The 14,134-nt window shown below is 44.9% G+C and overlaps 1 protein-coding gene across 1 annotated transcript in view; it reads right to left on the minus strand.

The window, feature by feature from the left end:
• LOC126481741 (puratrophin-1-like) overlaps positions 1–14,134 on the minus strand; it is a 728,422-nt gene that overhangs the window by 588,668 nt on the left and 125,620 nt on the right. The window contains exons 4-5 of the mRNA XM_050105696.1: positions 6,330–6,552; positions 3,821–3,937 (exon numbers count right to left, since the gene is read on the minus strand). Of these exons, the coding sequence (XP_049961653.1) occupies positions 3,821–3,937; positions 6,330–6,552 (340 nt within the window). The remainder of the gene's footprint in view (positions 1–3,820; positions 3,938–6,329; positions 6,553–14,134) is intronic.

The following is a 14,134-nucleotide window of genomic DNA, read 5'->3' on the forward strand; positions in this document are numbered from 1 at the left end:
TTGACTGGTGGCCAATGCTAAATAGAAACATATAAATCACAGCAGGTTTTGTCAGTAATGTCGATAAGGCGCTGGCTGCATGGTCTGAATCTGCAACGACTAAAATAATTGGAAGTTGTTGGTATAAAAATAGTATGTATTGTACTTAACTTGTTGTACAGGATTCTTCTTGGCTGCATACATATAATTACAAACAGATAGCTATTGAGGCCTCACTTAGGCCATACGTTGTATTGTATTGTATGTTAACCGGGAACCTAGAAACAACGGAGAGGCTCCGTCCCCACCTCAGCCACTGTGGTCCCCAACCCCACGACGACTACCGCAGTCCACTTCACCCCTCCGCCGCCCCACACCGAGCCCAGGGTTATTGTGCGGTTCGACCCTCGGTGGACCCCCCACCCCAGGGAACGTCTCACACCAGAGGAGTGTTCAAATGGCTCTGAGCACTATGGGACTTAATATCTGTGGTCATCAGTCCCCTATAACTTAGAACTACTTAAACCTAACTAACCTAAGGACATCACACACATCCATGCCCGAGGCAGGATTCGAACCTGCGACCGTAGCAGTCGCGCGGTTCCGGACTGAGCGCCTGAACCGTGAGACTACAGCGGCCGGCCCAGAGGAGTGTAACTCCTATGTTTGCGTGGTAGAGTAATGGTGGAGAACTTGTTTGCGCAGCAATCGCCGACATAGAGTAGCTGAGGCGGAATAAGCAGAACCATCCCGCATTCGCCGAGGCAGATGGAAAACCGCCTAAAAACCATCCACAGACTAGCCGACTCACCGGCCCATGTCACAAGTCCGCCGGGCGGATTCGTGACGGGGACCAGGCGCTCCTTCCCACTCCAGAAAGCCGTGCGTCAGACCGCTCGGCTAACCGGGCGGACTGGCCATACGTTACTAAGCGCCTTGTTAGAGGTTGCTTCCTATCAGCTGAAGGCTATGCTACTTTACTACTTGACGTACCGGGCAAGAGTGGACGAGAGGTCGCTGGAAACTTGATACAAGCCGCGGAGCGGCGCTGGTCGCGACTCACGGGTCCAACGATACTAATACGGGCCGCGGTCGATAACTGCAACCCCTAACAAGTGTGGTATCGAACGTTGATACCACAAAAATATGTACTCTTTGATTTTTTAACTTTATCGCAATTGCGATAGTGCTTTTTCTATTAATATGTACTACATTATACTATTCAAAGTAATGAATACAATCCTTTACAGTCTTCAATGTGTTAACCCACACTTCCACAATATTTGTCACATGACGTATATGATGTATACTATATAGCTGCTTTAGTAGCTCGATGCATAGATGCACTCTCCTGTCCACACCCCTCTGTATTCACTGTTCGGCAATGACACAGTGCATGCCGACGCATCGTATGCCGGACAGCGCGGTGGGGGACGGGAACGAGGGGGGGGGGGGGGGGGTTGCAGGTGAGAGAGGGGCGCACATCACGAGCCGTGCTTACTTGCAGGGGTAGACGCGTGAGAGTAGCTGAAGTTACTCCACACGCCGTAGCTTACTTCCCACTTTCGTTCATCTTACCAAAACTACTCATACACGAGTGCAGCTGTGGGAAGATGTAATTGTGTATGCACGGATATGTCTCCTGCTTCTAATTTCATTACTCTGGTGTATTACAAAGCGAGTTTTAATCATTTTTGCCTCATTTGTGCCATACGTAGTTTGTATGGTGACAGTAAGCTAGCTTCTGTATGGTTCAGTTACAAACCAGTACCACATCTGATGAGTTTATGAAACAGACTGAAAATGACTACTGCAGTGTAGCAACTGATTAAGCTAAAACAGGGACAGATAGCCATTATGGGCGAGATGGCCAATGTCTGCAGTCCTCGAAGTACTCGCTTTGCAGTGCAGCCGGTCAGTTGATAGTGAGTCTTTGCTACGACTGACACGCTGCTGCTTCCCTTCACTCTTTATTTCGACAAAAACCAAATATTTTTCATGAGTTTAGTTTTAAATGCATTGCATAGCATGCCAATACTTTTCAATGTTCCCATAATTTACACTGTCACTAGTTATGGAAACTTACATTTCAGGAGGTGTGTAAGTCTAGCTGCACTCCGCCATGCTGTTTCCCTTTGTGTTCTAGTCCGCCATGTTTGATGACGTGTTATGGCCATCTCTCTCTGCCGATTGAGAGATGGCTATACTATCTTTAATGTTGCTAGCCTTCTCCTTTTCGTTTTTTCTTTACAAATGCCAACTAAGGATGTTCCCACGATTGGTTCTACTGGAGGCAGATGATGGGAAGAAGACGTCAAATTTCTATTAGTAAAGTAAAAAAGTATAGTTATTAAGTCAGAAAAGGTTCTAAGATTCCAAGGAAAATACTAGAGCGAAGTATAAATAACCGGTTGTGATTCAAAAACTGCAATGGGCCCACGTACCAGTTTGGGTTTATCCATTGAGAAACGACTTGTCTGATTTCCTACAACTTCCTCGCAAAACTTACGTATAACAAGTAGTTCAACACAAAGATGTTAAGACTGTTGGATACTCTTTTAATACGATTTCCTCTTTTTTTTCGAGTGTTTTGCCATCTGTCCCTTGCATGTGCAGTCATCTAACCCTGATACGTGCGTGAAATGGCTACGTGTTAAATAACTTTTAAAAAATTTGTAATTAATTTGAAAATTTATCTAACTTAATGAACGAAATCTTACTTTGCGAGCGCATAAATCAATACATGTAAATTTCCTAGTTTTTTTGTGTATTGAGGTTTGATACTGGCATTTGAAAAAATCGCGCTCATCCATACCTATTTTATTATCCCGAATATTTTCACGCGTCTTCATTTATAAACTCGAGTATTAACAGACAGTTTGTAAGTAGGCTGTTTAGGTCTTTATGTTGGTAACGCCACGTAGCGCTCTGTATGAAAATCACTGACGGTGCTGTGTGCAGTCTGTGGCTGGTTGGCATTGTTGGAATATTAGCTATTGTAGCGTTGGGCAGTTGGATGTGAACAGCGTGTAGCGTTGCGTAGTTGGAGGTGAGCCGCCATTAGTAGTGGATGTGAGGAGCATGGGGGCTATGTAAGTAGACTGTGTAGGTTTTTATGTTGGTAATGCCACGTAGCGCTCTGTATGAAAATCACTGGCTGTGCTGTGTGCAGACTGTGGTTGGTTGGACTCATTCTAGGAATATTCCCTTGTGTAGTGTTGGGCAGTTGGATGTGAACAGAGCGTAGCGTTGCGCAGTTGGAGGGGAGCCGCCAGCAGTTCTGGATGTGGGGAGAGATGGCAGAATTTTGAGTGTGGACGATCTGGACGTGTGTCCATCAGAAAGAGTAAATCCACTATTAAGGTAAATACATTGTTTGTTCTCCATCAAAATCTTTCATTTGCTAACGATGCCTATCAGTAGTTAGTGCCTTCAGTAGTTAGAATCTTTTATTTAGCTGGCAGTATTGGGACTCGCTGTATTGCAGTAGTTCGAGTAAAGAATATTTTTGTGTGGTAAGTGATTCATGAAAGGTATAGGTCATTGTTAGTCAGGGCCATTCTTTTGCTGGGATTATTGAAAGTCAGACTGCGTTTCGCTAAAAATATTGTGTGTCAGTTTAGTGTTGATTAGAATAAGTAAAGAGAGAAATGTCTGAGTACGTTCAGCTTTGCTCAGCTGTTTGAAAATCAAATAATGTAAGAAGTTTACCAGCACAGTAATTCATAATTTCTCTAAGGGGATGTTTCAAGTTGAACTGTTAGTGGGTAATAGTTGATGGCTTATGATTATGTGTCAGACAGCCGGACCCCTTTGAGACGGACGACGCGCTCGCACCCACCTTGTGGAACTCGACCCACTCGAGCTGGTCGTGGTCGCAGCGGCCGCCGCACACGGCCGGCGCCTGCTCGGCCGCCACGAACTCTCGCAGCGCCTCTTCCCCGCTCACCACGTGGTACTGCAACAAGGGCACGAGCGCACGCTGAGTCGCCGGCGCACGCCAACACTGTGCCGAGCTAGCGACCGCCCCACGGCGCTAGGCTCACACACACAAACAAGGCCGTGCATTCACACAAACGTACTGCATCAGCAGAAGAAGAATGGCTAGCTTTGAGGGATGAAGTAGTGAAGGCAGCAGAGGATCAAGTAGGTAAAAACACGAGGGCTAGTAGAAATCCTTGGGTAACAGAAGAAATATTGAGTTTAATTGATGAAAGGAGAAAATATAAAAATGCAGTAAATGAAGCAGACAAAAAGGAATAGAAACGTCTCAAAAATGTGATGGACAGGAAGTGCAGAATGGCTAAGCAGGGATGGCTAGAGGACCAATGTAAGGATGTAGAGGCTTATCTCACGAGGGGTAAGATAGATACTGCCTACAGGAAAATTAAAGAGACCTTTGGAGAGAAGAGAACCACTTGCATGAATATCAAGAGCTCAGATGGAAACCCAGTTGTAAGCAAAGAAGGGAAAGCAGAAGGGTGGAAGGAGTATATAGAGAATCTATACAAGGGGGATGTACTTGAGGACAATATTATGGAAATGGAAGAGGATGTAGATGAAGATGAAATGGGAGATACGATACTGCGTGAAGAGTTTGACAGAGTACTGAAAGATCCGAGTCGAAACAAGCCCCCAGGAGTAGACAACATTCCATTAGAACTACTGATAGGCTTGGGAGAGCCAGTCCTGACAAAACTCTTCCATCTGGTGAGCAAGATGTATGAGACAGCCGAAATACGCTCAGACTTCAAGAAGAATATAATAATTCCGATCCCAAAGAAAGCAGGTGTTGACAGATATGAAAATTACCCAACTATCAGTTTAATAAGTCACGGCTGCAAAATACTAACACGAATTCTTTACAGACGAATGGAAAAACTGGTAGAAGCCGACCTCGGGAAAGATCAATTGGGATTCTGTAGAAATGTTGGAACACGTGAGGCAATAGTAACCCTACGACTTATCTTAGAAGCTAGATTAATAAAAGGCCAACCTACGCTTCTAGCATTTGTAGACTTAGAGAAAGCATTTGACAATGTTGACTGGAATACTCTCTTCAAATTCTGAAGGTGGCAGGAGTAAAATACAGGGAGCGAAAGGCAATTTACAATTTGCACAGAAACCAGATGGCAGTTATAAGAGTCGAGGGGCATGAAAGGGAAGCAGTGGTTGGGAAGGGAGTGAGACAGGGTTGTAGCCTCTCCCGGATGTTATTAAATCTGTATATTGAGCAAGCAGTAAAGGAAACAAAAGAAAAATTCGTAATACGAATTAAAATCCATGGAGAAGAAATAAAATCTTTCAGGTTCGCCGATGACATTGTAATTCTGTCAGAGACAGCAAAGGACTTGGAAGAGCAGTTGAACGGAATGGACAGTGTCTTGAAGGGAGGACATAAGATGAACATCAACAAAAGCAAAACGAGGATAATGGAATGTAGTCGAATTAAGTCGGGTGATGCTGCGGGCATTAGATTAGGAAATGAGACACTTGAAGTAGTAAATGAGTTTTGTTATTTGGGGAGCAAAATAACTGATGATGGTCGAAGCAGAGAGGATATAAAATGTAGACTGGCAATGGCAAGGAAGGCGTTTCTGAAGAAGGGAAATTTGCTAACATCGAGTATAGATTTAAGTGTCAGGAAGTCATCTCTGAAAGTGTTTGTATGAAGTGTAGCCATGTATGGAAGGGAAACATGGTCGATAAACAGTTTAAACAAGAAGAGAATAGAAGCTTTCGAAATGTGGTGCTACAGAAGAATGCTGAAGATTAGACGGGTAGATCACATAACTAATGAGGAGTTATTGAATACAATTGGGGAGAAGAGAAGTTTGTTGCACAACTTGACTAGAAGAAGGGATCGGTTGGTAGGAGATGTTCTGAGGCATCAAGGGATCACCAGTTTAGTACTGGAGGGCAGCGTCTGCAACCCAGTCAACAGATTTGCGACGGAGTCTGCTGTCGCACCTTCCCAGACTGGTAGTGCCCATACTGAGCACCTGTGATGTGAGTTACAAACTTGGAGAGATGGTCTGTTCACAGATGTGTGTCTGTTTTCTGTATGTCTCGTATATTTTGCGCAGTCGTTTTCTGAAACCCTGGAGGTACTTATGAAACCTGTATGTTCCACACGTCGTTGCGCTGGAAAATGAAATGCCGGGAAATACTGTTTTCGTACTGTCACTTCTGACTATGACATTAATTAAAATAACCGTACATTGATGTCTTTCGCTTGGAAAGAAATTGGTAGTGTAATGGACTATCGAGGATTTTGGGTGTGACAGAGAGATGAAGGCATCGGCACGAGGCAGAGTTGCAAGGTGTGATGGAAGCAGTGCGGGGCGCACCTGGACTCCCGAGGCGGCCAGCGCGGCGGGGGCCGCCTGCGCCTGCGCTTGCCCCGGCCTGGCCTTGCGTCCCGCGGGCCGCCACAGCAGCGCGCAGCCCACGGCGGGCCCCCCGGCGGCGGCCAGCAGAGACAGCGCCTGGTCCACCAGCTCCAGCGACGGCGCCTCGCCGCCCCCGCACGACGCCACCAGCACGCACACGCCGCCAGACAGCCGCTCCTCCCTGCAACACGGCCACAGCTCAGCAGCCGGCTCACCCACCGCGACCACATCCTCTGTTATCCTAAGCGACACCCACAAGGGGAGGCCGCCAATTGTGAAATTCAGATTCGATTCATACTGCGCATAATAAAAGCTCATGGCCAGAGGTGTAATGTGGCAAAGCACCAAGATGCACTTCTCAGCCGTTGTCGAGAAAATCGACAGTTAAAAGAAACCGTTGCGGTGAAATACTCTCTACGATTAATAATTTTCCACAGCGTCGTGGCGCAGCGGTAAGCGCTCGGGTTTGTAAACCGAAGGTCGTCAGATCGAATCTCGCACCAGGCAATTTTTTTTAGTATTTGTTTTTTATAATTCAAATGTATATATATATATATATATATATATATATATATATATATATATATATATATATAATTGCCGGCAAGGCAATCAGTTGCAACAATTATGCATATAATAAGTTGTTGAAAGTCGTTTGTCGTGGAAAAACTGGCGACTTCGAACATCATTATGTTTTCCGCAAACAAAGTTGTATTTCACAAATGTTATTAATGGTCTTCATAATGTTAACCACGTATAGTTAACGGAAGACGTAGAAACGATATTCCGAAACGAATACGTATAGCGTAAGTCAAACGTTCGAACTAGAATAGAGACCCCACGAACACAAATTCGCTGTGGCAGGTATGAAATAAAAACTCCGTTACTCGCTCGTTACACTTGTAGGACAGATGTTGAATGGGCCGAAACGAGCCGCCGCATAACAGCGTAGTTGCCCGCTAACTTCGAAAGAAGGTAGATCCGGTCCCTAGCGCAACTTATAACATCGTCGAAAATCAGTGGGGACGGGAGAGCTTTGGTACACCCTGTTAAAAAAACGGAAAAATGGAGGCGGTACAATTGGAGAGCGATCCGCCTTCACCAGCATGCATAAGAATTCATTAATAGTATATATATATATATATATATATATATATATATATATATATATATATATTAGTCGTATTATTATATAACTATTAGTAGTAGAGAGTATTTCACTGTAACGGTTTCTTTTAACTGTCGATTTTCTCGACAACGGCTTAGAAGTGCATCTTGGTGCTTTGCCACATTACACCTCTGGCCATGAGCTTTTATTATGCGCAGTATGAATCGAATCTGAATTTCACAATTGGCGGCCTCCCCTTGTCAGTGTGTAACGCGTTTCTTGAAGCAGCTCCACCACACCGGAAGCACTAGCTTCGCCTCGTCTCCGTATGCGCATTCAAATAAAGACAGAAGACCGGAGGCTGGAAAATCCAACTTCATCAGAAAACTATTATTCCATTCGTAAAAATAATTTCCTTACATGTAACCTGCCAACAATAGCACACTGGAAAGGACAGACTCAAGAGGTTGCTGAGGATCTGAGCGTGGGGAGGTGCGGTTCGTGTTTGTTTCGTGGAGGAGGGACTGGCAGAGGAAGTAAGCCACAATTTGTTGGGAAACAAAACCATTGAAAAACCGTCTGTTAGTCACTAAACACATTAATGCTTTGCAACAGCTACCTACTACCTGTGATGTATTTAACTGAGAAAGACAATGTTACATGATATTTTTACATATTACTTTGCTGACTCTTATTTACACTAAGGTTGCAGGGTCATGGGATATCGATACGGCACAGAGAGATGGCAGTAGCATCGCTTACACTAGCAATAAAAGGCCAGTGTACTGGCGGAGCCATCATTTGGCGAGAATACCAAATCTCAGGCATCACCTCTCACAACGGATAACGAAGATCAAAAATGGTTCAAATGGCTCTAAGCTCTATGAGACTTAATATCTGAGGTCATCAGTCCCCTAGAACTTAGAACTACTTAAACCTAACTAACCTAAGGACATCACACACATCCATGCCCAAGGCAGGATTCGAACCTGCGACTGTAGCAGCCGCGTGGCTCAAATGGTTCAAATGCCTCTGAGCACTATGGGATTTAACATCTATGGTCATCAGTCCCCTAGAACTTAGAACTACTTAAACGTAGCTAACCTAAGGACATCACACAACACCCAGTCATCACAAGGCAGAGAAAATCCCTGACCCCGCCGGGAATCGAACCCGGGAACCCGGGCGTGGGAAGCGAGAACGCTACCGCACGACCACGAGCTGCGGACGCAGCCGCGTGGTTCCGGACTAAAGCACCTAGAACCGCTCGGTCACAGCGGCCGGCGATAACTAAGTGGACGACGGCTTTCACTCAACGACTGAGAGCAGCAGTGTTTGCTTAGACTTGTCAGTGCTAACAGACAAGCAATTCTGAGTGAGATAATCGCATAAATGGGCAAGGGACATACGATAAGCATACCCCCTTACGATTGTGCGGCGAAATTTGGTGTTGAGGGGCTACGGCAGCAGCCGACCGACAGAAAGCGGCTGCACCGCCCCTCCTGGGCTCTTGACCGTGTCGGTTCCACCCTAGACGACAGGAAAATTGTGGTTTACTCACACGGGCCCCGATTTCGATTGGTAAGAGCTGATTGTAGGGTTCGAGTGTGGCGCAGACCCCATGAAGCCATGGATCCAAGTTGTCAACAAGGGCCGGCCGAGCGGTTCTAGGCGCTACAGTCTGGAACCGCGCCACCGCTACGGTCGCAGGCTCGAATCCTGCCTCGGGCATGGATGTGTGTGACGTCCTTAGATTACTTAGCTTTAAGTAGTTCTAAGTTCTAGGGGACTGATAACCTCAGCAGTTAAGTCCCATAGTGCTCAGAGCCATTTGAACCATTTGTCAACAAGGCACTGTGCAAGCTGCTGCTGGATCCGTAAAAGCGTGGACTGTGTTTACGTGGAACATACTGGGTTCTCTGGTCCAGTTGGACGGGTCATTGACTGAAAATGGTTATTTTCGACTACTTGGAGACCATCCTCCCAGAAATGATGGGATTTTTATGAATGTACCGTGTCATTGGGTCACAACTGTTTGCGACTGGTTTGAAGAACACGTTGGATAATTCGAGCGAGTGATTTGGCCCAATTGTGGGCGGGTATAGAGGCAACACGGGTCAGTATTTCTGCAGGAGACTTCCAACGACTTGTCGAGTCCATGTCACGTCGAGATTACGCCGGGTAAAAGGAGGTCCCATGTGACATTACGAGGTACCCCACGACTTTCGTCACCCCCGGTGTATCATGAACAATGTACAACATGTCAGTGTATATTAACCCATTTCACAAAGTAAATACCGGTAACTGCCACTGACCACTTCTGCAGTATTTCTTTGTTTCTGTGACATTACGAGGTACCCCACGACTTTCGTCACCCCTGTGTATCATGAACAATGTACAACATGTCAGTGTATATTAACCCATTTCACAAAGTAAATACCGGTAACTGCCACTGACCACTTCTGCAGTATTTCTTTGTTTCTGTGACATTACGAGGTACCCCACGACTTTCGTCACCCCTGTGTATCATGAACAATGTACAACATGTCAGTGTATATTAACCCATTTCACAAAGTAAATACCGGTAACTGCCACTGACCACTTCTGCAGTATTTCTTTGTTTCTGTTAACTAGTTTCCAATCTTTTCCCAGACTCAGCGACACGCGGGAGTTCCATATCTACTTTTGCAGCATGATAACGGGTACCAGCTTCCTACAGTGTAGGCGGTGCTCTTGTCAGCATTCACTTGGCACCTTCAATTTTCATGGCCTACTGGCCAGGGAAGTAGTCTCTAGCCATTGTAATCACTGAGAAACCAAGCGGTTGTTAACATTGATATCGGTTACACTGCTGCAAGACAGAACCCAGCGGTAACGTACAGGCAGAAAAGGTACAGGTAGAACTGCATGTCGCATTTGATCAGCCCGAAAAGGCTTGAAAACTAGTTAATAAAAACAAATACTTCAAAAGTGAAAGATCGACGTAACTGGTACTTATATTCTATATTTTGCCTCGTGGAAAAAATGGGTCAAATGGCTCTGAGCACTATGGGACTCAACATCTTAGGTCATAAGTCCCCTAGAACTTAGAACTACTTAAACCTAACTAACCTAAGGACATCACACACACCCATGCCCGAGGCAGGATTCGAACCTGCGACCGTAGCAGTCCCGCGGTTCCGGACTGCAGTGCCAGAACCGCACGGCCACCGCGGCCGGCTTGCCTCGTGGAAAGGAATGTTGAAATATATTGCAGTACATTCTACATTCACATGTTTAGTAGTTTTTGTATTGGGTGGTAACACGAGAAGAAACACAGAGAATAGAAAAAAGACAGTACTGCAAGCTTTTACAACCTATAGCCATTTAGCATTTTCAAGTTCCAGAAGAACAGCGGTGAACGGGTAACCAGTTTTTAGATTTCAGGGTGCTTGTTACATCTGACTGGGGGGTCAGGGAGATCGCGGATTCAGTTGGAAAATAAAATAAAATTTCTTTACAAACTGAATTCCAAGTGGAGTGTCGGTGGGGGAAGAAGGGGGGGGGGGGGCGACGCATTTGACCTCATCTTCTCCTCGCTCGGTATGCCCACGTGTAGATTCTCAAGAGTCTTAGTTTAGGAGACAGGGAGGCAACGTACCTCCACTTCAACCACCATGTAGGATTAATGGGCGTTGATCTGGTAGCTCGTCCAGTCTGGGTATGTTGTTCAGGCAGAAAATGGCACCAATTTACGCGAATCTGAAACCATTTTGATATCTCTGACTCGGAAACACAATACGCAAATAGAACGTTTAGAAGAGAATGTAGACCATCTCAGACAGATTTTGCACAAATCATTCTTTCCCTCACATTAAGTTGCCAATGCAGTTTCAGGAGGGGCATCTGGCCACGGACACAAGAGCAGCATCTATGCCGAGCATAGGGTCCCCGAGTGTCGATCCAATATGAAAGCGAGATAACGGCACGAAAGAGGAAAAATGAGTTTTTGTTTTCAAGGTGAAAACAAGTGCTGGTGCGAAGAAAAAATGTGTCAGTAATAGCAAACTGCACAATCCTCGTCGTTGACTGTAGCTTGAAAACGTTTTATTCAACGAACAAGATATAACCAATCATTTCTAATCTTTTATTACAAGGAAAAACTATTACAGCTTAACGACGTTGGTTTTAGTTTTATCAGTCAGTGTGCTTTCCCCACAATAATTTGTATGTTTAACCAATCAGACCATTCATTACCATTCACCGAATGAGTGGTCGCAGTGGGACGACACTGAGCTTGAATTCGGGAGCAAGACGGCTCAAATCCCTGACCGGCTGCCTGTTTTACGTTTTGTATTGTCTCCCCCTAAATCACTGAAGGCAAATGGCGGTACTGTTCCTCTGAAAACAATACGACCTACTTACTTCCGCAATCGGAGTTCCTCCTCCGTCTCTAATGACCTAAATGTCAATAGAACGATAAACTCTACTCTTCCGTTGCTATGCAAACGTATTTCTTAATACCGCGAATGTCTGTTGTAAAGCATAAAAGAATTAACATACTACTTAGACATTGTGACGAAAGATCTTGGTAAGTTTGGCATACATAATATTAGAAGAAGCAAGTTTGTGGCAATTATCATGTGATGGCCAAGAGTAATAAGTCTTCTTCTAGCTACATTAATTACGTACATATCGTAATAATTTATCTGTACCAACGACACAGAGAATGACTACACTGTTCCATGAAAAGATTGAGTCTTCTGCGGAGCACCGCGATCAGTAGAAGCGATCGATACCATTGAAGTGAAATGCTATTTTTCTTCCTATACGAAATACTACGAACGAAAATCAGTTTGTTTGTAGTGATAATTTCTATCTATTGCTCCAACAGCTTTCTGCATCATTTAACATTTCATTTCAGACATCTACTTCAGCTATGTACCGTCACATAATCGGTTCAAAAGTATACGGACGCTTAGTAGTGGGTTTGCTTTCATGAGGACTTTGCTGGGGACACTTACCATTATGTGCTTGAACGTCCGTGAAGGAATGGCAACCCATTCTTTCTCAAGAGCCGAAACGAGAGAAGGTAATGATTTTCGTCCCTGGGGTCTGGAACGCAGTAGTCTCTCTAACTTAACCCAGAGGTGTTCCATTAGGTTCAGGTCGGGACTCTGAACAGAGCAGCCCATTGCAGGAGTGTTACTGTGCGCAAAGCATCACCTCAAAGATTTTGGTTTATGACAGTGTGCACTGTCATATTTTCCTCTGCTGTATGCACCACACAAAGTCGTAAAAGGTGTTCATATCCTTTCGCCTTCAGCGTTTTGTTAAGCGCAATGAGAGGTCCACTCCCTAACCAAGAAATAAACCCCCATACCGTAACAGCACCACCTTCTCGATACCCCACACTTGGCACTACACACGATGGCAACTAATGTTGTGCAGACAGTCGCCAAACAAAAACTCTTCAGAGTATTGCCACAGGCTGTAGCGCGATTCATCACTCCAAATCACTCACTTATAGTCATCCAACGTCCAACGAAGTCGCTCTTAAAAACTGACTACAGAAGTGCGTGGCATGTGAGGAGTCGTTCGACCACTGTGCCAGATGGACTGCTGACAGCTCGATGGAACTCACAGGCGGTTCCTTCCCCTGATTTCACGCAGTTGTTTAGTACTACTCTCCGCAGTTATCGACAGTTCGTTTGCGTCAGTACATGAGGTTTGCCCGGTCTTGGGTTTAGCTGTGGTTGTTCCTTCGCGTTTCGACACCACATTATCACTAACAATCCTCGTGGGCAGCTTTAGGACGGTGGGAGTGTCCCTGGTGGATATGTCCACTGACACAGCTCTCCTGACAATATTATTCTGCTGCTATTGCTTCCCTGCTGGCAACACAATACTCCCCAGATCCCTTTGTATCGATGGGTCTTTCTCTCGTGACTTCTAGTGCTTACTTCCACATTACACGTGGATTCTGCGTTATGTACACTGAGGGGCGGCTGGTGGAATTTTATCGTTGTTTATAAAAATGTCTGGTTTGTAATGTAGAAAAGATGCATTTCCGCGCCGATTAACCATATGTGGGGCGGCGGGTGGAAGTAATCGTTATATAAATGTTCCTATTATTTATGCTGTTGTTTGCCGTTCTCAACACTGGCTCTCTAACTACAATATTGGCAACCAGAAAGTGATTAGCAAAACGTGAAGCCTGTAATTAGAATTCCTAGTGCCTACTTCATCTGAGAAATACACTTATAGCTACAGCTTATATCTCTGAGGAATTAGGAGATTGTCTAGGATCCATAATCAAAAACGAAGATTGTCTAGGATCCATAATCAAAAACGATTCTCTAAAAATGTTCACTATATTCTGAAAGTCACAGACCAAAAAGAATCCACACAATCCAACTAACAGAGCAGTTCAGAGTCTAATGCGCTGATGCAACTATAACTGTTCAAATTAAATGTTTAAGTGAATGCTCGCCATAATTTGATGATAATGTTCATCAAACGCCACGCTAAATAATGGTAGAATGTTTGTCCCGCGACGGCACGTGAAAATACGACATACGCAAACTGAAGGTAGATCATTATAGTCATCCCAGAATTAACACTTCACTCGAAAACGATTTCATGGTTACGCGTATCCCGAGTAACTTATTACGGC

This window comes from Schistocerca serialis, chromosome 5 (genome assembly GCF_023864345.2).
Source record: "Schistocerca serialis cubense isolate TAMUIC-IGC-003099 chromosome 5, iqSchSeri2.2, whole genome shotgun sequence".
NCBI lineage: Eukaryota > Metazoa > Arthropoda > Insecta > Orthoptera > Acrididae > Schistocerca > Schistocerca serialis.